Consider the following 25,853-nt stretch of genomic DNA (forward strand, 5'->3'; position numbering starts at 1 on the left):
AGGGATCTAGGGGTGGTTCTAGATAGAAAACTGTCACCTGAGGACCACATTAAGAACATTGTGTGAGGAGCCTATGTTACACTTTCTAACCTCAGAATTGCTTTTAAATACATGGATGGAGAAATACTAAAGAAATTGTTCACGACTTTTATTAGACCAAAGCTGGAATATGCAGCAGTTGCATGGTGCCCATATCTTAAGAAGCACATCAACAAACTGGAAAAGTTGCAACGACATGCCACTAAGTGGCTCCCAGAACTGAAGGACAAGAGCTACGAGGAGAAATTAGAGGCATTAAATATGCAAAAACTAGAAGATAGAAGAAAAAGAGGCGATATGATCACTACGTTCAAAATAGTAACAGGAATTGATAAAATTGATAGGGAAGACTTCCCGAGACCCGGAACTTCAAGAACAAGAGGTCATAGATTTAAACTAACGAAACAAAGCTGCCAGAGAAATATACGAAAATTCACTTTTGTAAATAGAGTGGTAGATGGTTGGAACAAGTTAGGTGAGAGGGTGGTGGAGGCCAAAACTGTCAGTAATTTCAAAGCATTATATGACAAAGAGTGCTGGGGAGACGGGACACCACGAGCGTAGCTCTCATCCTGTAACTACACTTAGGTAATTACACTTAGGTAATTACATCCCCAGGAAGCAGCCCATAGCAGCTGTCTAACTCCCAGGTACCTATTTTACTGCTAGGTGAACAGAAACATCAGGATGAAAGAAACTCTGCCTATTTCTTTCCGCCTCCACCGGGGATCGAACCTGGAACAACAGGACTACGAACCCTGAGTGCTGTCCACTCAGCTGTCAGGCCCCCTTGGCCTCATGAAGGCTGTGTACAGTTTTTTAATATTTTGCCATCCATGTATTTAGAAGCAATTCTGAAGTTGGAAAGTGTAACATAGGCTCCTTGCACAATATTCTTTATGTGGTTGTCTGGTGACAGTTTACTGTCTAGAACCACCCTCTCTTGGTCAGAGCTCCTTAATGCCTTTCCCCATAATTTGTAGGTTGTATGAAGCCTATTTTCTCCTATTCCACATTCCATAACCTGGTATTCACATTGAATTCCATTTACCAAGTGTTGCTCCATACACTTATTTTATCAGTCCCAGGCTGGGCTCAGGGCGTAGAAGAACTCCCGAGACCATCTGCAGGTAAAAGCAAGACAATCGTCTAAGTTTCTTATCTTCTTTTGTAGATTTCTTATCTTTATCTTTCTTTCTTATCTTTTGTTACCATCATCAGCAAACATGTTTATATAATTATATATTCCTTTTGGGTGATTGTTTATATAGAGAATGAACATTACTGGTGCTAGAACTGAACCCTGTAGTACGTTACTAGTAACATTTTTCCAGTCTGATACATTGTCTCTGAGTACTACCCTCATTTTTCTGTCTGTTACAAAAATTTTCATCCATGTTAAAAGTCTTCCTATCAACCCCCAGCATGTTCATGTTCTAGCTTCCAGAACAACTTCTTGTGTGGGACTCTGTCTAAAGCCTTTTCTGTGGGGAGCCCCATTAGCTCCCTGAAGCTTTCTGAACTGATATAGTGCTATATTAGCTTGGGGTCATCAGTCACAGGAGTTCCTATGCCTACCGATGACCATGAACCTGGCCCACTCAGAGAGGTGCAGGGAGCAGTGGCCTATGAACACATTACATTTAAAGTACTGTATGTTATAATTGCCATCGACCGGGGAAGACACCCAGAAAGATAGACAAAACAAAACAAACCACAGTCTGGTGAAAACTGTGACCTGTATCCAGAAAGGGCAAAAGAACTCTCCCCTCCAGAAAGAGAAAAAAAGCAATACTTCATGCAACTAGCACTCCGGCTTGTTAACGCCACCCCCCCCAAACCCCCCAACCCCCAAAAGAGGGAGAGAGCCAGCTCAGGTGAGCCAGCAGCCCACCACTCCAGTTCCTGAATTGATGTGCTGGCAGTCGGGTTGTCACCTCTTGCCTCTAATTCCTGTTCTTGATTTTTGCCCTGTGTGGCTGTTCCAGCTGTGTGTGCATATGGTGTGGTGGCCAGGTGTCTTGGTGTACAGGTTTCCAGGGCCAAGCCCAGGTGAGGTACTGCTAACCAGTTATCCCAGAGCTACCAAGCAAACATACTAAAAGCTGAACTCCTGTGACATGCACGAGCACGGAGGCATAGTGGAGAGCAACCAAAACCATACAAGTGGTCCTACAGCCACACCTGGCAGACCCCCACCAGGCAAAACAAAAAAAAAAACAAAAAAAATCCCCACAAAAGCACAACGTCTCCAGGTGAACAGAACCGGTCGCTATTCGTATATCAGACAGCTGCACAGTACCTCGTGCCCCAGCCAGTGACAAAACTACCTCCTACCCAAGTGCAAATAGGAGTAAAAACCCCCCAGCTGAACCCCAAGAGCGGGCAATCACCGAGCAGCAACAGAACCTCGCGGAGGTAGTTTCCGAACGGCTCAGGGAAGATAACCCTAGGCAGCAGGGGCAGTACTTACAAGGCACTTAGGGAAGGTGGCCCTAGATGCATGCAGCTCCAGTACTCTTGTGTTACTTCTGGCTCGCACACCACCAACACAGAGCATCAACATCGTTAAGCAGCACTGCACAAAGGATGGAGCCAGAGTCGATCGACTGCCACTGACACAACAGCCTTCTGAACCGAGGAGAGTAGCCAGCGGAGAGGTCAGGGACACCCCCCTATCCCCCTCCCGGAGATGGGGGGGGGTTGTGCAGACGGATGCGCGACGGTTATGGTGACATCATGCTTGTTTGCTTTTTTTTATTGGGGAGTTCTGCTTGTTTGTTCGATTTTTGGTTTGCAATTTTTGACCAGCAGTAGTTTGTTTTGGAATTCCTACCTTTCTGGGTGCCTGACCTGGTAGATGGCAGACAAAGACTGCTTCCAATTACATGGGGGGTGTCTTTAGGCCATTGCTCTTTGTGCCTCTTCTTGAGGAGGCCAGGTTCTACCTCTGGTCAACGGTAGGCCTAGAACTCCATCTATTGACTGTTGCCATGGTCTAATATATGCACATCAGCCCAGTATAGCTCCGAGGAGCCGAAGGGGCTCTCCACAGAAAAACTGCATTGGCCTTTGAAATGTAGAAATTACACAGGACACAGGAGTGAAAGTAATTCTCGGGCAAAAAATATTGTCAATTTACTCTAATGTCAAGATAAACAAATAACATATGAAATATACACAAAGCCCCTGACACTTTGCTATCTTGAGGTTATGTCGAGATGATTTCGGGGCTTAGCGTCCCCGCGGCCCAGTCCTCGACCAGGCCTCCTTTTTGTTACACACTTCCCCAGGAAGCAGCCCATAGCAGCTGTCTAACTCCCAGGTACCTATTTACTGCTAGGTAACTGGGGCATCAGGGTGAAAGAAACATTTTGCCCATTTGTCTCCGCCTCCACCGGGAATCGTACCTGGAACCTCAGGACTACGAATCCGAAGCACTGTCCACCCAACTGTCAGGCAGCTAACACACAAAAGCAAAAATACGTATATACAAACTTACATTAACACAAAAATAAGGGTGTCACTGAGAATATTTACATTGAACATTACAACCTATACATGAAGCAGCTGGAAGTCCACTATGGGCTTGCCATAGCCTGTGCTATTTGGAACTTTTGTTCCGAGTATCTGAATGTAAAACAACGACAACAAGCAGCTGGAGGCAAGCATCGTGTTGAGATTATAATGTGTAAATCTTGAGCATCTGAGAGAGACTGATGAGCTGGCTGGGGTCAAGGGTACTTATTTCCTTGACAGTGATGTCACATCCTTTATCAAGGTGCTATAACGAGTCTTCCACAGCATAACAGGTGATTTTCCATAGACATAACTGTCAGCCAGCAGATCACCTGATTGCACCTATGATAAGCTCTTGGGTGGGGTGGTGGATGCTCTGGTAGGGTTTTCTAGACATTCGTCTGGAGCTTGGTTGAACACCATACCAGACATTTTATGAGGTGTGTAGGTCCGGAGGAAGTACAGTAGAGTGGTGAATAACCTTCCAATGACGAAGGTAAGAGTGAAGACGTAGTTTTCCTGGCTATGCTGGGGAATTATGTGACACATACTTTACATGTAAAGTGCTCCTAGGCCATTCCCCAGTAAGCTTACAAAGAACTGTGTGACTGATGACACTCAAGTAGTATAGCACTTGATCAGTAAGATAGCTTCAGGGAGCCTCCAGGACTCGCCCAGAAACTGGTGTTTCATTATATTCAATGTTTTTTTTGCACTATCTCTACCATAGTAATATACTATCCATCAGAGAAATGATAATGATATTAAGCCATATATGTGATGATACTCTCATGAGTTTGATCAACAGATGTAGTGGCTGAAGAGCGCTGTGACAGCTGTCCAGTGAACCTGTGTCGACTCTGTAGTCATGCGCACACACGACAGAGACGCACAACTCACCACACCGTTATATCATTACAAGTATGTGTCTCTGTTTCATGTGCTGCAAATGCCTCTTACCTAACTCCTTTTTTTTGTCATTTCATTTCTATTTAAGTAATCACCTAAGTGTAATTACCTAAGTGTAGTTGCAGGATGAGAGCTACGCTCGTGGTGTCCTGTCTTCCTAGCACTCTTTGTCATATAATGCTTTGAAACTACTGACGGTCTTGGCCTCCACCACCTTCTCACCTAACTTGTTCTAACCGTCTACCACTCTGTTTGCAAAAGTGAATTTTCTTATATTTCTTCTGCATCTTTGTTTAGTTAGTTTAAATCTATGACCTCTTGTTCTTGAAGTTCCAGGTCTCAGGAATTCTTTCCTATCAATTTTATCGATTTTTGTTACTATTTTGTACATAGTGATCATATCATCCTTTTTCTTCTGCCTTCTAGTTTTGGCATATTTAATGCCTCTAACCTCTCCTCGTAGCTCTTGCCCTTGAGTTCTGGGAGCCACTTAGTAGCATGTCTTTGCACCTTTTCCAGTTTGGTGATGAGCTTGTGATCATTTCTGAGCTTCCCACACTGTTGCTTTCTAAAGAAAGGTACTATTAACCTCTGGTTAGGATCTAGCACCTATAGTTTAGAATAACATACCCTGCTCATGTAGCAGGTAACTTTTAGCATCTGTCCTTGCTGGATCATACAGGTGCTAGGAAGTAACTGGGGGCTCAAGTCAACTCTTCCCAGAGAAGGGAAGAGGTGATGGTTTGATCCTCTGAACAAAATGCATATAAGGATCCATGGTAAACAAGAGGAAAAGAAGCTGCCAGATGTTTAGGAGAAACAGAAACTAGCAGTGTTGGCAGAAGGGACTATACATTTCTTCAGCTTTGGAAGGCATTCTTTAATTTTGTATATGTCTTTTCTGTATCTATTCAGAGCTCATCTGATCCCACTGCACTGCGCAAAGCGCCTTTAGGCGCTCAGAGAGTTGTGCTTTTTGTTTTTTAATTTGGCTATATTTTAATGTTTTTTCATGTTTTCATTACTATTTGTGTTTTGAAATGGAAATAGTTGACTTTGGAAACATTTTGACATTAAATTTACCTGAACATTTGTAAAAATAACAAAAATATGTCCTTGACAATTGCACCAAGACGTTTTTGCAGAAAATAGGTGAGCAGTACAAGGGTTAAAGTGCCAGATTTTCTTTGCCTTCCTCGATTTGAGTTTCTGTATTATTTAACGATCTTTCTCTTAAAATAGCACCGGGAAATAGGACTAATGACCTTCACTTTATTCTCTGTTACCCTGATTATTTTTGGTTTATATTTTGTGTTTGGGGACTTTTTGTCCCAATTATCCCAATAATGGGTTGGGATAGTTGGGCCAATCCCAACCCATTATTATAGCATTGAAGTACAGAGGAGACACAGTAGCAGAAGTGAAGAGGAGACACAGTAGGAGAAGTGAAGAGGAGACACAGTAGGAGAAGTGAAGAGGAGACACAGTAGCAGAAGTAACTAGGAGACACAGTAGCAAAAGTAACTAGGAGACACAGTAGCAGAAGTAAATGGGAGACACAGTAGCAAAAGTAACTAGGAGACACAGTAGTAAAAGTAACTAGGAGATACAGTAGCAAAAGTAAATGGGAGACACAGTAGCAGGAGTAAAGAGGAGACACAGTAGCAGAAGTAACTAGGAGACACAGTAGCAGAAGTAACTAGGAGACACAGTAGCAAAAGTAACTAGGAGACACAGTAGCAGAAGTAAATGGGAGACACAGTAGCAGAAGTAAAGAGGAGACACAGTAGCAGAAGTAAATGGGAGACACAGTAGCAGAAGTAAATGGGAGACACAGTAGCAGAAGTAAATGGGAGACACAGTAGCAGAAGTAACTAGGAGACACAGTAGCAGAAGTAACTAGGAGACACAGTAGCAGAAGTAACTAGGAGACACAGTAGCAAAAGTAACTAGGAGACACAGTAGCAAAAGTAACTAGGAGACACAGTAGCAAAAGTAACTAGGAGACACAGTAGCAAAAGTAACTAGGAGACACAGTAGCAGAAGTAAATGGGAGACACAGTAGCAGAAGTAAAGAGGAGACACAGTAGCAGAAGTAAATGGGAGACACAGTAGCAGAAGTAAAGAGGAGACACAGTAGCAGAAGTAAAGAGGAGACACAGTAGCAGAAGTAAAGAGGAGACACAGTAACAGAAGTACAGAGGAGACACAGTAGCAGAAGTGAAGAGGAGACACAGTAGTAAAAGTAACTAGGAGACACAGTAGCAGAAGTAAATGGGAGACACAGTAGCAAAAGTAACTAGGAGACACAGTAGTAAAAGTAACTAGGAGATACAGTAGCAAAAGTAAATGGGAGACACAGTAGCAGGAGTAAAGAGGAGACACAGTAGCAGAAGTAACTAGGAGACACAGTAGCAGAAGTAACTAGGAGACACAGTAGCAGAAGTAACTAGGAGACACAGTAGCAGAAGTAACTAGGAGACACAGTAGCAGAAGTAACTAGGAGACACAGTAGCAGAAGTAACTAGGAGACACAGTAGCAGAAGTAACTAGGAGACACAGTAGCAGAAGTAACTAGGAGACACAGTAGCAGAAGTAACTAGGAGACACAGTAGCAGAAGTAACTAGGAGACACAGTAGCAGAAGTAACTAGGAAACACAGTAGCAGAAGTAAATGGGAGACACAGTAGCAAAAGTAACTAGGAGACACAGTAGCAAAAGTAACTAGGAGACACAGTAGCAGAAGTAACTAGGAGACACAGTAGCAGAAGTAACTAGGAGACACAGTAGCAGAAGTAACTAGGAGACACAGTAGCAGAAGTAACTAGGAGACACAGTAGCAGAAGTAACTAGGAGACACAGTAGCAAAAGTAACTAGGAGACACAGTAGCAAAAGTAACTAGGAGACACAGTAGTAAAAGTAACTAGGAGACACAGTAGCAGAAGTAAATGGGAGACACAGTAGCAGAAGTAAAGAGGAGACACAGTAGCAGAAGTAAATGGGAGACACAGTAGCAGAAGTAAAGAGGAGACACAGTAGCAGAAGTAAAGAGGAGACACAGTAGCAGAAGTAAAGAGGAGACACAGTAGCAGAAGTAAAGAGGAGACACAGTAGCAGAAGTACAGAGGAGACACAGTAGCAGAAGTGAAGAGGAGACACAGTAGTAAAAGTAACTAGGAGACACAGTAGCAGAAGTAAATGGGAGACACAGTAGCAAAAGTAACTAGGAGACACAGTAGTAAAAGTAACTAGGAGATACAGTAGCAAAAGTGAATGGGAGACACAGTAGCAGGAGTAAAGAGGAGACACAGTAGCAGAAGTAACTAGGAGACACAGTAGCAGAAGTAACTAGGAGACACAGTAGCAGAAGTAACTAGGAGACACAGTAGCAGAAGTAACTAGGAGACACAGTAGCAGAAGTAACTAGGAGACACAGTAGCAGAAGTAACTAGGAGACACAGTAGCAGAAGTAACTAGGAGACACAGTAGCAGAAGTAACTAGGAGACACAGTAGCAGAAGTAACTAGGAGACACAGTAGCAGAAGTAACTAGGAGACACAGTAGCAGAAGTAACTAGGAGACACAGTAGCAGAAGTAACTAGGAGACACAGTAGCAGAAGTAACTAGGAGACACAGTAGCAAAAGTAACTAGGAGACACAGTAGCAAAAGTAACTAGGAGACACAGTAGTAAAAGTAACTAGGAGACACAGTAACAGAAGTAAATGGGAGACACAGTAGCAGAAGTAAAGAGGAGACACAGTAGCAGAAGTAAATGGGAGACACAGTAGCAGAAGTAAAGAGGAGACACAGTAGCAGAAGTAAAGAGGAGACACAGTAGCAGAAGTAAAGAGGAGACACAGTAGCAGAAGTACAGAGGAGACACAGTAGCAGAAGTGAAGAGGAGACACAGTAGTAAAAGTAACTAGGAGACACAGTAGCAGAAGTAAATGGGAGACACAGTAGCAAAAGTAACTAGGAGACACAGTAGTAAAAGTAACTAGGAGATACAGTAGCAAAAGTAAATGGGAGACACAGTAGCAGGAGTAAAGAGGAGACACAGTAGCAGAAGTAACTAGGAGACACAGTAGCAGAAGTAACTAGGAGACACAGTAGCAGAAGTAACTAGGAGACACAGTAGCAGAAGTAACTAGGAGACACAGTAGCAGAAGTAACTAGGAGACACAGTAGCAGAAGTAACTAGGAGACACAGTAGCAGAAGTAACTAGGAGACACAGTAGTAGAAGTAACTAGGAGACACAGTAGCAGAAGTAACTAGGAAACACAGTAGCAGAAGTAAATGGGAGACACAGTAGCAGAAGTAACTAGGAGACACAGTAGCAAAAGTAACTAGGAGACACAGTAGCAAAAGTAACTAGGAGACACAGTAGCAAAAGTAAATGGGAGACACAGTAGCAGGAGTAAAGAGGAGACACAGTAGCAGAAGTAAAGAGGAGACACAGTAGCAGAAGTAAAGAGGAGACACAGTAGCAGAAGTAAAGAGGAGACACAGTAGCAGAAGTAAAGAGGAGACACAGTAGCAGAAGTAAAGAGGAGACACAGTAGCAGAAGTAACTAGGAGACACAGTAGCAGAAGTAAAGAGGAGACACAGTAGCAGAAGTAAAAAGGGGAAAATGAAGAACAGGAAATTGTGAATACGACTCAAGTTGAGTATTTACAATGATTATTTATGTAAAAGTGAAATTCAGATTGGTTGATACTAAATTAATTAATGAAGAAAATATTATTGCTTCTCAAACGGATTCATAGTATATCTTTAATCATAATAAATGAGTTAATTTGTCAGTGCAGATGTCTCTTGATCACTCAATTCTTTCCATGCAGATAGAATTTAAATAAAATTCATGATTCAATAGATACATTAGACTATTTTGTTAATTTCCAGTTTCATGTTATTTAAATATCAATGTTATTGTGTAAGATTATAAGTTACTGTGCTACTTTGTTATGAACATTTTCACTTGGCCAGGAAGCCAGAAGTTTAGGTATAAGAGAGGTAGCTCACACTCTGGTCTGTGCCACTCATGGAGAAGGAGAGGTTCGGTGGTGGTGCCGAGGATGTCATGAGCCGCTCTGTGCTGCTTGCCTCGCCACCCTTCACCGTGGACACCCAACTGTCACTGTGGACCAGGAGGCACCCCAAGCATGCAGAAAGCTCACAGCATTGCTTGACCAGGCTTCTTCCAGGTAACGTTTCCAAAGGCTTCACATAGCCTTCATCCACTAATGCATTAACTCTTAGTGTACATTTACAAGTTATCCTTCCAAACTTTCCTATCTTTCTGCTTGCTATCCTTGTGCTAGTGCTTCCATGTCAACTATAGATAGATAGATTCTTTCATTATTATGCACCCCATTATATATATATATATATATATATATATATATATATATATATATATGTATATATATATATATATATATATATATATATATATATATATATATATATATATATATATGTATATATATATATATATATATATATATATATATATATATATATATATATATATATATATATTGTATATATATATATATATATATATAATATATATATATATATATATATATATATATATATATATATATATATATATATATATATATATATATATATATATATATATATATATATGTCATACCTAGTAGCCAGCACGCACTTTTTGGCCTGCTATGCAAGGCCCGATTTGCCTAAAAAGCCAAGTTTTCCTGAATTAATATATTTTCTCTAATTTTTTTCTTTTGAAATGATAAAGCTACCAATTTCATTATGTATGAGGTCAATTTTTTTTATTGGAGTTAAAATTAACGTAGATATGTGACCGAACCTAACCAACCCTACCTAACCTAACCTAACCTATCTTTATAGGTTAGGTTAGGTTAGGTAGCCGAAAAAGTTAGGTTAGGTTAAGTTAGGTAGGTTAGGTAGACGAAAAACAATTAATTCATGAAAACTTGGCTTATTAGGCAAATCGGGCCTTGCATAGTAGGCTGAGAAGTGCGTTCTGGCTATTAGGTACGACATATATATATATAATATATATAATATATATATATATATATATATATATATATATATATATATATATATATATATATATATATATATATATATATATATATATATATATAATATTTGTTTTATTTGAACTTTGTTACAAAAAAGGAGTTACATATAGGGTACATAGATGGTTATCATAAGTTGTCGAGTTCCTCCAGCTCCTCAGATGGCAGGCAGGATCCCTGAATGCAGTGTGCATTTCCCCTCTGTATCGCCACGCTGAGGCGCTGGAAAAGAAAGCTGCAGCTCTAGGCTGCAGCTAAGCTCATTGTTTCAATGAGCTTAGAACCCAGGGGAAAAGAGATGATATTGGGAAGGGAAGAGAGAGAGAAAGATAAATGGGAGGTGGGGAGAAAGAGCTGGGCACAGCTGGGTACCCCCATCTATGTACTTTATATATAATCAAGTATTCTTGGTATATTACACTCGTACTTTTTCTTGGAATGATACTCTGATTTTGAACTACAAAAATCAAAACATTTTGTTTTCTACAGAATGAATGAGCTCTTGAGCACAGTTGAGGATCTTTCTGGTGCTGCCACAAGAGTACAACAACGAGGTCGTATAGTTAGTGATCAAGTCAACGCCTTTATAGATGACTACATAATGGCTTTGGAGGAGCACCGGCACACACTTCTTAGACAAGTTAGTACAAATGTATTCTAGTTTGTTTAAAAATTTCTCAATTAAAAACTTAAATCTAAAATAAAGCTAAGATAACCTGAATATGACAGAAAAATCAGGTTTATTTGGGGGGAGTCTCTTATGGCTCCCTGAAGCTACAAAATCAAAAGTCAAAATCAAAATGTTTATTCAGGTAAAAGTACATACATAGAAGATGAGTTACAAACATAATGTTTTATTTATAAATAGAGTTAGTACATACAATCTACCATCTCTGATGTGAGATAATAAGTTCCATCAGTCGTGGAGTTCTCTGGCCTACCAGGCAACAGAACCAGAACCTGGTCCCCCTCACAGAGGTGCAGGGAGCTGTGACATTTATATATTAAGTTATTCATTTATGCCATCACCGAGGAAGGTACCCAGAAAGTTGGCAAGTCAAAACAAACTACAACTGGCTACCTTTGAGACATACAGACTTGAAAACAACCATAAAACTCCCCAAGATATGTAAATAAACTGTTGGAAATGTTATAAAAGTAGCACTTGCTTGTTCATATCACCCTTCCTCTTGTTTGGGGGGAGAATGGGGGCAGGCCAGAGCTCACATGCCGCTCCACCATCTGTTCTCCTCTGATGTGTGCTGGGTCTGCCACTGTTGCTCTGGCCGATGTTTTTCTTTGGTTTTCTTTTGCCTTGTTGGCTGTTTCTTGCACATGTTTGTGCATGGACCAAGAAATTTAGTGCACCTGGAACTGCATGTGTTAAGGGTAACCTACCCTTCATGCTCCCTAGTGCTTCCCCCTTGCCCTGCCAGGGGTTTTCTTTCCTGGGGTGTTCAGTGGAAGGTGGACATTTAGAAATCCACCTCACTTGTGGTGGTCTTCGCTATAGGATAAGTCTGTGGTTTTTAGTTTCCATCTTTTTTCCGGTTTGAGCATGTTGGCTGGTGGGGTGCACAGGGTTTCACGTGAGCTGCACTTTGGCACACCAAGGTAGGTTTTCCAAGCTGTCTTTGCTAGGCTGGGTTAATTTACATAGTACTTTCTTGAGGGGAGCCACATCGGCTCCCTGGAGCTATCCAGGCTGATATTGCTAATATTAGACTTTGGCATCAGTCAGTGTGAATGGAGTTCTTAGGCCTTCCAGGGACCATGAGTCAGAACCTGGCCCCCCTCAGAGAGGCACGAGGAGCAATGGCCTATAGAAGTCCTCATGTGGTTGGAAGCATTCTATGTCTGCCATCGACCGGGTCAGGTACCCGGAAAGGTAAGCATCCCCAAAACAAACCCCTATTCTAGTTAAGAATAGGAAGAGGGGGAGTTTGTCACTCCATGAAGTCTGGCCACCTGGGTGGAGAGCCTCACATTGGGTTGTCCATGAGTCTTTGACTTCTCTGTTTGAGACCTTGGTTGAGGGCATTCTGTTTGGTTTTTACTCAGGGTGCATTGGGGTTCACACGCTTGTTTATATGGCACGCAACTATACCATTCATTGCCTTGGGGTTTTGGATCCATTTGGTGTACCGTATATTCTTTCAGTAAGTGGGTAAGTGGCCTGGTTGTCCTGTTTGGCTAGTTTCCTTCAGGCCCTGTCAATTTTCCCGCAGATCTCTGGTGTGGTATGTTATGTATTGATCCATTGAGTCTGCACTCACTCAAAGTGCAGACTCAAAGGGTGCCCATCGTCCTTATTAGTATTGATAAGGACGATGGGCATGCCTCTTACTGCCCATCGTCCCTCTTACCCCTCTTACTGCCTCCGACATGCTGCCTGCTTGATTGGTGACAACTACAACCCTGATTCCTGTGAGGTTTGCTTTCATTGGGTCTCTGCTTTGACTGATTCTGCTTCATGTTTGGAAGCTTATCAGGTGGCTGGTGCTTTACAAGTGATATTTACTCATGTTAGGCATTCGCAGCAGTATGATCATTTGGATGTCCTGATGTTGGCCCCTATGGTGCTTAGGGATTAAGAATTTGAAGTGTTGCTTATTGCCACCTAAACTAAGTCTGCACTTCCTCTTTCTTCTCCTGTGGGTATTGTTTACTCTGCTTCTGGTCTTTCCCGACCGGTTCCAACTTCGAAGCACCTGAGAGTCTGGTGTCGAGTCGGGATTTAGGTTGAAATGAAGTTCTGCTTCCTCTGGGGGTGGCCTCATCCACTTCAGTGTTGGAAGCAGTTGAGCCTTCTGACCCAGTTGCAGGTATCAGGGTTTCTTGTTGAGTTGTACTTGAGCTCTAGAACTGGCTAGTTAGGGAAGCCAGCTGCAAGTGGGAGCCAAGCCACTTGGTGGTGGTGATCAGGTCTAATGAATTTCAAGCTAGTTTAAGTGAATCCCTTGATCTGTCTGAATCATTTGCCAAGTTGTTTATCAGTTTCAGGATTTCAGTTTCTGTGAGCCCTCCTGTTGTCCATAAAGCTTCATTGACTTTCTGGAGGCTTTCCCAGTGGCATGGAATGTTGTCATTCACTCTATGCATTTATGAGGAGGCAACATTCTGGCACAAGTCCAAACAGAATTTATGCAGCTGATGTAACCTTTTAGAATGAAGCAAACTCGGCAAGATAGCTTCAGTAAGCCACCAGGACTCCTCCAGAAAACCAGCCTTGAATGTAATGAAATGCCATTTTTCTGGGTGAGCCCGGAGGCTCCCTGGAGCTAATCGGGCTAATGTATGTTATATTAGACTGGGACATTAGCTAAGGAGTTCAGGCCTACCAGGGACCAGTGCCAGAACCTGGCCCCTTCAGAGAGGTTTCAGGGAGCAATGGTCCTGGAAAACCCCCTTGTGGTTGGGGTTTTCCTTATCTGCCATTGACCAGGGTTAGGCACCCAGAACGGTAGGCATAACAAAACAAACCTCACATGGTAAAAAACTAAAACACAAAATCGAGCAGAGGTAGAAACTCCCTACAATCCCAAGGAAACAAGCAAACAAGCAAACATCACACTTTACTGCCACGCTGATCGTCCGCGCAGCCCTCCCCGCCCCGAGAGGGAGAGGGGGGGCCCCCAGATCTCGCACGGCGAGCTGCCTAGCATCAGTTCGGAAGCCAAGCTTCAACTAACGCAAAAAAAACGCCGACCTGTGGGAGGGACGGTTGCCAAGGATCCTCCGGGGCTCACCCAGGAAATGGCGTTTCATTACATTCAATGCTGGTTTTCTGTGGGGAACCCCTATGGCTCCCTGGAACTTCATACCCAAAGAGAAGGAAAAGAAAGGGCAGACCCGGGAGGCGGCCGCCACAAATTCCACAACACGAAGCCGAGAGAACAGGCTGCAACCTGCGACCCAAGGCAACACATGAACACACAGGAGCAGACACGTGCACAAAGAACGAGCGGCCAGGAACCTGTGCGACCCCCAAATCCTTGCACCCGAAATGAGCCCTAGATGTCACCAACATGGAAGCGAAAGCTGCAAACATTCGAACAGCACAGGCGCAAGGATAGACCACAGGCTGGTAGATTTAAAAACTCTGCGGACGACCTGGGAGACCCAAGCCCTGAAACACGGAACGAGAGGAACCGGATCAACCCAAAGCGCATCCCCCAGTCACGGTACACAGGTAACGGCAAAGAGCCACAACTAGACAACACATGACGCACCCCTGGCCGAACCAACCAAGCATCAATAACCCAAGGACCCCTCTGGAAAGCAGGCATCTCGACCGTTCCCAGAAGGATGGAGAAAGGCTGCGAACATACAAACCTATCACTAGTACCAAAAGAGCAGAAATCCCTGCACCAGAAGAGCCGCCCAACCCGACCCGCAGAGGCCCATGCCAACAAAATATGGCCTATGAAAAACAATCTTGAACCAAAGAGGCTACCACAAACTGAGAAGAAAGAGAAGAGGGCACCCTGATCAAGGACCAGGATGGCTCAGGCAATGCATGAGCAGGCCGGAGGTGAAACAACACAAGAAAGTGTACTGAACGGGGCGGATGTGACGTCCACCCCAAACGCAAGCCGGAGTGGCTCCGCCAGCTCCGCACGAAATGAAGGGACAGTAAGAAGCATCAAATAACAGTCCTGAATACCCAAGAAAGGAGAAGACAACCCGATGTGAAAGAGAAGACAACCTACGAAGAGCAAGAAAATAGCGAAAAGAAACACCAGGAACATCATACTGTTGCCGAGATGAAGCTCGCAGGTGGGACACCATCAACTAAGCCACCTGATCACCATATAGTGATACACCCGCATCAAAATAACAGACGCGAAGAGCCAAGGAGAAGGCCGAACCAGTCACGTACAGGATTGGTCCAACCTGCCAAAAGAGGCGGAGCCGTGGAATAATGCCCCGGGGTTCGGACACTTATCGAGCAGCGTCTGAAAATAATGCTGGGCTGGCCACCAAGGGACCACGAGGACTACTCTCCTAGGGAATGGACTCCAACTGAGCCAGAACCTGAAGCAACAACTGGACCAGGAGAAGAGGAACAGGTACCCTCACCTCGACCAGTCCTGCCGAAAGGCATCCACCGTGAATGCCTTGCAGGCAGGTAAGGGCGCCATATAGAATGGGAGACACCGAATCCACGCCAACGTGAAGATGTCCATGGCCAGGAGTCCATATGTCCGGCAGAATCAACGAACGAGTCGGCGATGACAGGCCAATCCGCGAACAGAGGAATGAACAGACAGGCTGTCCGCCAGGATGCAGGACACACCCCGGACATGAACTGCACAGCTAGCCAAACCCCGAAAATCCAGCAAACGAGCCACTGGAAGGGACCAACCCCAAAGGTCAATGACCTAAGAGAAACCTCATGGTTCTGGCAATGAACCACCGGATAACAGTTTGAATGGAGCTGGATGGTAGAGCACCGAGTGACCCTAACCCTCCAAAGTGCAAACCAGACAGCCACGAGATCCTGAATCGTGCTGTGAGCCCGACTGATGGACAGACCCCACCATCCCAGGCCGACCTGGTGAGCAATGGTCACAAAGCCCCAGCCGAAAGATGACCCGTCCGTGAACACATCGAGCGAAGGCTCAGGGAGGTGCTAAGGCACGGAACCCCGAAAACCCCAAAGAGGAAGCTGGCGATGCAGCACCAACACAAGATTCCTGGAGGACGAACCCAACGATTGCAAGAGAGGCAGAAAGGGAGTCCCTGAAGGAACCAAACAGATGCCGAAGCCAAACCCGACCCTGAGGGCAGAGCAGCACGTCGAAATTCAGACTCCCGCACAACCGCTTGAGCAACTGCCTAGCGACCCGGGACCTCCTCATAAACAGCCGAAGGTGGGACCACAGTCACAGCAACGCTTCTGGAGGGAAAGACAAGGAGCAGCCCAAGAGCCCTAAACAAGACCCAGCTAGGTTCCGAACCCGGGACAGAAACTGATGGAACGGCCTCCAGATCACCAAGAAACCGAACATGGTGATCCGGAAAGAACCACACCCCTGGCGAGCAGACAAGCGGACCGACTGGGAGATCACACCAGCCAGTCATCGAGGTAGGCCAGACACCGAATCCCGAGCAGACGTAGACAGGGCACCAAGATCTGGTAAAGATGCGTAAATACACCAAGTGCCAAGTACAAACTAGGGAAGGCAACAAAAGCGGCAAGCTTGAAGCCTCACCACTGACTGTGCCAGTCCCTGAACCCTGGAGAGGGCTGTGCCAAGAAGTGACCCAGAGGTCCAGGGCCACCATCCAGGCACCTGGCCCCAACGGAAGCCGGACCGGAGACAACAGTCCTCCGGAGAGAGCAAAGAATCCAGGGCGCAGACTGAACAAATCCAGAAGAACGGCAGATCTGCAAGGCCCGTGTCTGCATAGAGCAGACGGGAACCCCGGAAGGATGGGGCAGATCGACCACATCCAAACTCATCCACCAAGATGACATGACGAAGCACACAGGAAGAAGCCTACCCCGCCAGCCCCGAACCCCCCAAAGGGGGAAAAGTCGTCCGCCACCACCAGAGGCTGGAAGACATCCAAAAACGTCCACTAACTTCGGGACAAAGCGAGAGCGAACAGAGCAAGCTGCTCCCCCAGCGCCCCGACAACAGCAAAGGGAACGGAGCTCCTTCTGAAAGAAAAGGTATATACTGTAACCACGCGATTATCCGGGATTCGAACATCCAGAAAATGCCCTTATACGGCCAAAATCGTGACCGGATAAAGTTATCTCAATATTCGGCCAAAATGGCGTATGGAAGATGGTGAGGAGGGGGGAGGAGGAGAGGTGTTACTGTTTGGAAGGGGAGTCCCCTTCCATTATAACATCAGGCAGTGAGGACTTCTTTGGGGTGCACTCTGGCACGTTTTGGCTGCATACCACTAGGAACTGGTTGTGGCTCACTGCTTGATTTTCTCACTAGAAATCGTTCCATTGAAGATTGTTTTTCCCTTCTTTCCAACACTTGTCTGTAGTGAGACATCACATTGTCATTAATAAGATCAATGCAATGGCCTGCTGCAACTTTATCTAGGTGATTCTTTTCAGCAAAACTTTGCAGTTCTTCCCATACTGCAAACATTTTCTTAATTAATGAGGAAGGAACATCCTCTACTGCCTCCTCCTCCTCCTCCTCCTCCCCTGAAGATTTGTAATACTGTCTAGCTAGTTCAACAACACTAGTACCATTTCATGTTAACGAATGATCACTTGTTTTTCCTCTATACTCTTTCTCACTTGTATTTTCTTGCCTTGAACCTTACCACTGACTTTCTTGGGACCCATGGCAAGATATATAATAACAACTTTTATGTTTAAATAGCCAAAAATCCCCCCCCCTCCAAAAAAAAAAAAAAAATGTAAATTCTTGCAAAGAATTCAGGCAGGATAGTCACTTGGCGGGGGGTACTGGTAAACTGAGGCGCGATCCCCATGCCACCACGTGCTAGGTCAGCCATACGCTTATCAACAAACTTGCATCCCGAGGTAAAGTTTGTAACCTGATTCAAATTTTCCAAAGAAATTGGGCTCGTAACCCGAAAAGTTCGTGAAGTGGGGCATTCGTAAATCGAGGTACCACTGTAGTAGCTTCAGGAAGCCAATGGGGCTCACTCAGAAATTGGCATTTCATTACATTCAATGATGATTTTTGTGATCATTCAGGGTTGGATTGAGAATTCTGCAAATTGTCCCTTCATTCTTATATGTCCCAGTGGGGGCAGTATAAAAAGCTTGCTTACTGCATTGAGGATAATGATGATGCTTGACTCATGTTGATTGGAGTTCAGAAAAGAACTTTTCAGTTACTGTCTTATTTGTATTTCCTGTATTACATTAAACCAGTCATACTTGTATGCAACCCGTTCTCGCAAATTCGTAAAGTCAATATTGACTTATTAACTACGTGCATAGGTGATATACTAAACATAATAGATACCCTTAAAAAGATTCATAGAAAACACCGACCTTACCTAACCTTGTTAGTATCTTAAGATAAGCATCTTATTGCTTCGTAATTACAATTATTACTTAACCTATACCTATTATAGGTTAGGTAATAATTGTAATTACGAAGCAATAAGATGCTTATCTTAACATACTAAGTAGGTTAGGTAAGGTCGGTGTTTTCTATGAATCTTTTTAAGGGTATCTATTGTGTTAAGTATGTCACCTATGCACATATTTAATAAGTCAATATTGACTTATTAAATTTGCGAGAACGGGTTGTTGTATGATGCTTTGCATCCTGCTTTTTACATTTAATAATTTCCAGTGTACTATTCTTTATCTTGTAATCTAAACCACCTCTGTCTCTTTGAGTAGGTGCGCCAAGCATGCGAACGTGCTCAGCGAGGCATTGTGACCGAGTCTCAGAGAGCAGGTCAAACAGCATCTTGGTTACGACAGGGCTGTGACCTTACACACGACCTCCTCCACCATGCTGGTGATGCCGAAGCCCTTGCTCTGGCCCCACTTGTCACGTGCAGATTGCAGGCAAGTCGTCTCATTTTGTGCAGTATTTCTTTATATTTATTTATTTATTTATTTATTTATATACAAGATGATACATTGGGTTTATGAGAATACATAGCATTGATGTTTTACAGCATTGTTGTAAAACCAATGTAATAAACAATATAACAGTTGTTATTTATTTATCTTAGTTTAACACTTGTGGTACTGTTAGTAGCTCACCTCAAGCATTCTAAAGTGTTTATATTTTTGTCACTGAAGGTTATTCATCAATACCTTCTAAACCAGCTGTGTAAATGTTGTTGTATAAAACAGAATACCCTATATATAAAATGCCTCGTTTAACTCGAGAACTCTTCATTCTGGCGTTTTCTTATGGTCACAAACTTTCTCAAGAGTTCATGTGAGAGGGCCCCCTTGAATGTAGCTCTATCACAGGCCACTAAGCCTTAGGGAGGTGCATGGGCCTCTTGAGACCCACTTGTGTCTACTAGGACCGAGGACCAAAACTTGACTCTCTACTAGATGAGGGGAAGCTTGGGGATCAGAGATCAACCCCCAAACCAAGAAGAAATATTTATCTTGTATTATTCAACCTTGGAAGTGGAGCCTCTTTTGCTAGCTTTTGGAATTGATGTTTCTTCTCCCTTTCTGGGGGGAACCCCTTCGGCTTCCCGGAGCTATCCAGGCTGATATGTATATCATTAGACTTTGGCATCAGTCAGTGTGTATGGAGTTCTAGGACTACTAGGGACCATGAGCCAGAACCTGGCCCCCCTTAGAGAGGCACAAGGAGCAATAGCCTGTAAAAATGCACATGGTATTTGGAGTATTCTGTGTCTGCTATCGATTGGGCCAGGGACCCAGAAAGGTAAGCGCCTCCAAATAAACCCGTATTCTGGTTAAAAAGGCAAAAATAGACAAACGAGTGAACAGAACTCCCCAAATAAAAATGAGCAAACGTGCATAACGTCACACGAGCCGCGCTCCATGCACAGCTCCCCCCCTCCACAGGAGAGGAAAGGGGAAGCCTCAGACCCACCGCGCTGGCAATCCACCCTCCAGTTTTTGGCTGATGTGTTTGTGGCATGGTCGTGTGGCTCCACCTCCAGATTCTCTGTGTGGTGTGCTGTGCCTTGTGTTCAGTACTGCTCTTACGGTGGCATGCGTGCTGGGAGTAATATTCACAGGTACTCGGGCTGCATGTGCTTAGGGTTCCCTTTCTTGAGTGCCCTGCAAGTATTTCCCTTGGGGTTTGGGGTTATCTTCCATAAGTCAACTTGGGGTCTACCTCTGTTGGTCTTTTGTTGCTCAGTGATTGACTGCCTCGATTCTTGGGGGGAAGGGTTCCTCCCTTGTTTACCCTGGGGGTAAGTGGTAGTTACTGGTGGGGGCACGGGGTACTGCGCAACTAGTTTTCACCTATTACAGTGGCTGGCTCTGTTCCTCCTGGGTATGTTGTCTTCTTGCAGGGTTTTTCTTTCTTTTTGTTTCTGCCTGGTGGGGGGGGGTTCTGCCTTGTGTCCCTTGCCCCCCCCCCCAGTTATGTTAGGGTCTTGACCTCCGGTGTTCGGTGGGATCCCCTGCTTGGTCCCCCATGAGTAGACACGTCCCAGAGGTTCAGTTTTAGAAGTTTGTTGGTAGACTTGGGTGCCAGTTAGCAGTACCCTGGGCTTACCCTTAGTGATACCAGACTAGGGGCCCTGGGAAACCCCATGAGGGTGCACGAGGTCCAATGGATGGTGTCCCCTGGGTCCCCTCTCGTCTTGTGTGAGTTTGAGGGTTGCTCTGTCCCCTTGTCTCAGGGTGACGCTTATTGTTTTTGCCTCTGTCATGCTGCCTGTTGGGTCGGTGACACCTTTGACCCAGAGTCCTGCAAGCATTGTTGCTTGTTTGTGACTCGATTCACCCAATCAACTGATGACATTATTTGGGTACAGACAGCTCAGGCATTGCATGCTAGGTATAGGTTGCTGCAACGTGCTAGGTTGGTTGCTTCCTCGGATGTCCCGAGGCTGCCCCGCTTTGCTTATAGGGACCCGGACTTCAGGGGCGTTGGTAGCTTTGGCCTTGGTTCATTTCGCACCCCCTCATTCTTCCCGTGCTGTGGTTCATTCCACCCCCCCCCCCTTGATTCCGGCTCCAAAGCATCTGAGGGCTTCGGAGTCAGGGCGGGGTTTAAAGGTTTCTGGGACTCGGCCAGTTTCGGGGGTTGCCCCTCCCAAAGTGGCGACGGAGACATTTGAGTCCATTCTTCCAGCTGTGGCTCTGGGGTCTGACCAGTGGGCCCCTTCTCTTCCTGCTTTTCCGGCCGTCCTGGCTTTTTCTTGTGAGGCCGGGGCTTTGGAGGATGACTCGCCCCCAGGGCCTGATGTGGAGGTTCCCGGGGTTAGGGAGGAGCTTACTTGGGGACCTTGGGCCCTGTTGGATCCCACCTGGGGTTTTCCAACCCTCTGGGTGGGGTTTTCTGTTATAAGGAGTGGGGTTTTCTTTTCCCCCCAACCCCTCTGCGTACGAGTTGGATTTAGGTTCGGCTCCTCCCCGGGTTCGGTTCAGTATCCCTGCAGGCCCTTCGGTTCCATCTTTTCAGAGGTTTTCGGCTTCCTGCGTCTTGCATACTGAGGTGCAGGTGGCTATTGCAGCTTACCTTCTGCGCAACCCGGATTATGCCTCCATAATGGATCCGTCTTCCTTCTTCGTCTCCATACTGGGTTCGTTATGAGGTTCCAGGTTTATGAGGTTGACGGTGGTCCAGGTTTACCTGGGGGCAAATTTGAGCACCTTAATACTTGCTTGTTCGCCCCTGCCCTTCTGCGGGATGTGGGTGCGATTCAGCTTCACGTGCAGGTTCCCTCCCGGTCGACTGCGCTTGTGACTGAGGACTTGCACACTAGTGGCTTGTTGGCTTCGGTCTTGCTTTTCTTTTCCCTCCTTTAGCTGAATTTAGATTGGCTTGCAGAGAATGTAGAGGCGCTTCGGGCCATTCCCGGGTCTGGTACCTTGGTCTCGGCTGCTCGTGCTTCATCTGAACTGCAGAAACTGTTTGTGCCGATCTTGAAGGATGCAGTGTCATGGTTGTTTGCTGCACGTCTCGCGTGTCGGCAGGTTGTGCTCGCCTCCTCCTTGGAATCTGCTTGGGCCCTGGCTCTGGTTTTCTTCGCTCATTTGTCCCTTACTGTTTGTGGACTCTGTGGTTGAGCGGTATTTGCATGCGGCTTCTTCTTCGTCCAATGTCCGACTAGTTGGTTCTCGGGGGTCCCAGGGGGGTTCTTCCCGGAAGGGTCATACCAGGGTTCGGGGTTCCGCTCATCGGGGTAGGCCACAGGTGCCAGGTTTGGAAGCAGTGCTGCCTTCGGTTCCGTCTGCGTCTGGTCAGTGCAGTGATTGCTCTTTGACTGGGCGATGGGGGAGGCTTGCTCTGTTCGCTCGCACCTGGTCTCATGATTTGCGGGCTTTTCGGGTCTTTTCATGCGGTCTGTGGTGGTGTAAGGTGGCCCCTCCTCCTCTGGGGGGTTTGGGGCTGGCAGGGCAAGGCCTCTTCTCCTGTGCTCTGTAGGGTCATCTCAGAGTGGGTGAGCTTGGGCGTGGTCGAAACGACGATGTCTCTCAGGTAGGTTTCCCGCCTGTTTCCAGTACCAAAACGGGACTGTGCGGAGCTACGGTTCATTCTGGATTTGTCCCGTCTGAACCCCTGGGTTTCTTGCCCCTGCTTTCGGATGACCACTCTGTCCCAGGTCTGGCTTCTGTTGGAGTCGGGCTCCTGCATGGTGTCCCTGGACCTCAAGGACACATATTGGCACGTCTTGATTCATCTGGGGTTCAGGGACTGGCTTTGATTTCTTGTGGGGCGTCTTGATTACTGCTTTCGTTGTCTCCGATTCGGGTTGAATCTGGCTCCTCGCGTGTTCACATGCCTCACCCAGGTTGTGGTGGCCCGTCTGCGTCTATTAGGTGTTTGGGTGTTGGCCTATCTCGAAGACTGACTGGTCTAGGGCTCCCAGCTGATCCATATGTCTGCTCGCCAAAGATTTGGATCTTTCCCAGCTTGCCAGGTTCGGGTTCCTGGTGAACTGGTGGAAGTCCCACCTGGTCCCCTCCCAGGTTTGAACTTGACTGGGTCTTGTGTGGGACTCTCGGACCGCTTCCTTGTCTCTCCCTCTGGAGTCTCTCCTTCGGCTGTGGCCCTACATGGGCTTGTTTCGGGGGAGGGGGGCTGGGTCACGTCGGCGGTTGCTCAAGGGTCTGTGCAGGAGCCTGAACTTTGCGATGATGGTCTACCCGCCGGGTTGGGTTTGGCTTCATCGGCTGTTCTGGTTCCTTTGGGGATGTACCTTCTGCCTCTCTCACGATCGCTGGGTTCGACCTCCAGGGGGCCTTGTGTCAGCTGCTGCATTGCCGGTTTCCTCTTCGGGTTTTTCATGGTTCAGTGCCTTGGCACCTACCTGAGCCCTCGCTCGATGTGTTCACGGACGCTGTGACCAGTGCTCACAATATGGTGCGGGAGTTTGCGGTGGTTTGCCTGTTGCTTCAGAGGGTTCGGGTCCCTCAGGGTTTGACCATCCAGCTCCATTCGGACTGTTTTCCAGAGGTTCATTGCCTGAACCATGGGAGTTCTCTTTGGTCCTTGCCTCTTTGGGACTGGTCTCTTCGAGTGGCTTCTTGGGATTTGGCTCTCCGTGTGGTTCATGTCTGGGGCGTGTCCAACATCCTGTCAGCATGGTCTCGGCATCTCCCAGTCTATGTGGCGCCCTTCCCTCACTGCAAGGCTATTGCAGTGGACGCCTTTTGACAGGACAGCTCGAGATGGAATTACCTGTACCTCTTCCACCCGGTCCAGCTATTGCTTCGGGTTCTGGCTCAGTTGGAGTCATTCCACAGGAGAGTAGTCATTGTGGTCCATTGGTCCTTCTAAATAATTAGAAGAGCCAAAATTAAATACTACGAAGATAAATTTACCCACACAAAGGGCAACATTAAGAAAACATGGAGCACAATTTCACAAATATTAGGATCAAAGAAGATTTTAAATAACAAACCAACACTCCTGTCAAATAACGATGGTCTGCTTTCAGCCTCTGATACTGCTATTGAGTTCAATAGGTTCTTCTCATCCATTGGGTCATCCCTTGCAAATGATATTCCATCTTCCAGTACTAATATTCAGGACTATATTACAGGTAACTATCCACAGTCTCTGTACCTAATGCCTACTAATTCCACTGGTGTTACTGACATAATCCTTTCCCTTAAAACCAAGTCTAGTGCCCTTGAGGAGATACCAACTCTTATTTACAAAAAAGCCTCCAGATCTTTAGCTCCTGCCATTGCATTGCTCTTCAACAAGTCACTTGAACTCCAAACCTTTCCAGATATTCTAAAAAAAGCGAGAGTAACCCCTGTCCACAAACATGATGATCCCACTGATGTCAAGAACTTCAGACCTATATCAATTCTACCAAACTTGTCAAAAATATTTGAAAAACTAATCTACAAGCAGCTAATATACTTAGCTCTTGTCAATATGGCTTCAGACCCCAAAAAAAAGCACTAACGATACACTTATTAGTATGATTAACTTGATACATACAGCTCTTGATAAAAATGAGTTCCCTGTTGGGTTATTTGTGGACCTACATAAGGCTTTTGACACTGTCAACCACCAAAACCTTCTTCTTAATACTTTAGCACACCACGCGCGCGAGACCCGCACTACCCGGGACATTCCAGGACATTCCAAAGGTGACACCCCCTAGGGTCAACACTTGCATCAGGGGAGCTCCAGCATATTTCAGGTTTCCTGAAAGTTTCATATTCCAGGTTTCATAAAAGAGGTTTCCTGCTCTTTTGGTCCTAGTGGTAGGTTTGTTCGGTTGCAGCGGTCTCCTTCTTTTCTGGTGAAGAATGAGATTGTTGCATTCCAGAGGGGTCCTTGGGTTGTTGATGCTTGGTTGGTCAGGCTGGGGGTGCATCATGTGTTGTGTCCGGTTACGGCTCTCCGCTATTACCTGTGAGCCACGGCTTTGGTGGCCGGGGATGAGCTTTGGGTTTTGGGTTGACCCAGTTTCCCTTCTTTCCTGTTCCAGGGATTGGATCTCCCTGGTCATCCTTAGAGTTATTCGGTCTAGACAGCCTGCAGTCTATATCCTCGTGCCCACGATGTTCATAAGTTTGCTGCACTGGCTGTCGTCTTCGGTAACATGTCTTGGGCTCACATTCGGGCACGGGGTTTTTGGAGATCGAACAGGGTCCTGGCTGCTTGCTACCTTGACAACGTTCCTGGGCCTAGTCAGGCCTGTGTCACATTGGGTTGGCGGTTGCAGTCAGTTGTCTCGACTTTGCATTGAGGAGCGAGGGTGAGCTGCCTCCTGGGTAAGTCCCTCTTGTTTTTGTCTTTGGATACATAGCTCCAGGGAGCCAGCAGTATTTTCTCCCCCCTCCAGAAAATCAGCACTGAATGTAATGAAACACCATTTTCTGGGTGAGACCTGGAGGCTCCCTGGCATCCCTCCCTCTCTCCGGTCGGCGGTTTTACTCTTCGTGATTTATGACATCCAGCCCCAGAACTGCAGGGTGGATAGCCGGTGTGAGGGTCTGGGGTTTCCCCTTCCCCCTCCTGGGGTTGGGAGGTTGCACAGACAGCAGAGCGTGGTGACATCATGCTCGCTTGCTCGTTTTCAATTGGGGAGTTCTCTCCACTAGTTTGGCTTTCAGTAGCAATATTTTCACCAGAATAGGGGTTCGTTTTAGAGCACCTACCTTTCTGGATGCCTGACCCGGTCGATGG

General features: G+C 45.8%; 1 protein-coding gene across 1 annotated transcript in view; it reads left to right on the forward strand.

Annotated features, from left to right (window-relative positions):
* Window positions 1-25,853, forward strand: part of LOC123745519 (uncharacterized) — a gene marked incomplete in the record, with an annotated part of 145,466 nt that overhangs the window by 98,411 nt on the left and 21,202 nt on the right. Inside the window, 4 exon segments of the mRNA XM_069311973.1 lie at window positions 4,367-4,479; window positions 9,458-9,675; window positions 11,047-11,197; window positions 18,920-19,090. Coding sequence (XP_069168074.1) covers window positions 4,367-4,479; window positions 9,458-9,675; window positions 11,047-11,197; window positions 18,920-19,090 — 653 coding nt within the window.

The sequence above is a fragment of the Procambarus clarkii genome, chromosome 71 (assembly GCF_040958095.1).
Source record: "Procambarus clarkii isolate CNS0578487 chromosome 71, FALCON_Pclarkii_2.0, whole genome shotgun sequence".
NCBI lineage: Eukaryota > Metazoa > Arthropoda > Malacostraca > Decapoda > Cambaridae > Procambarus > Procambarus clarkii.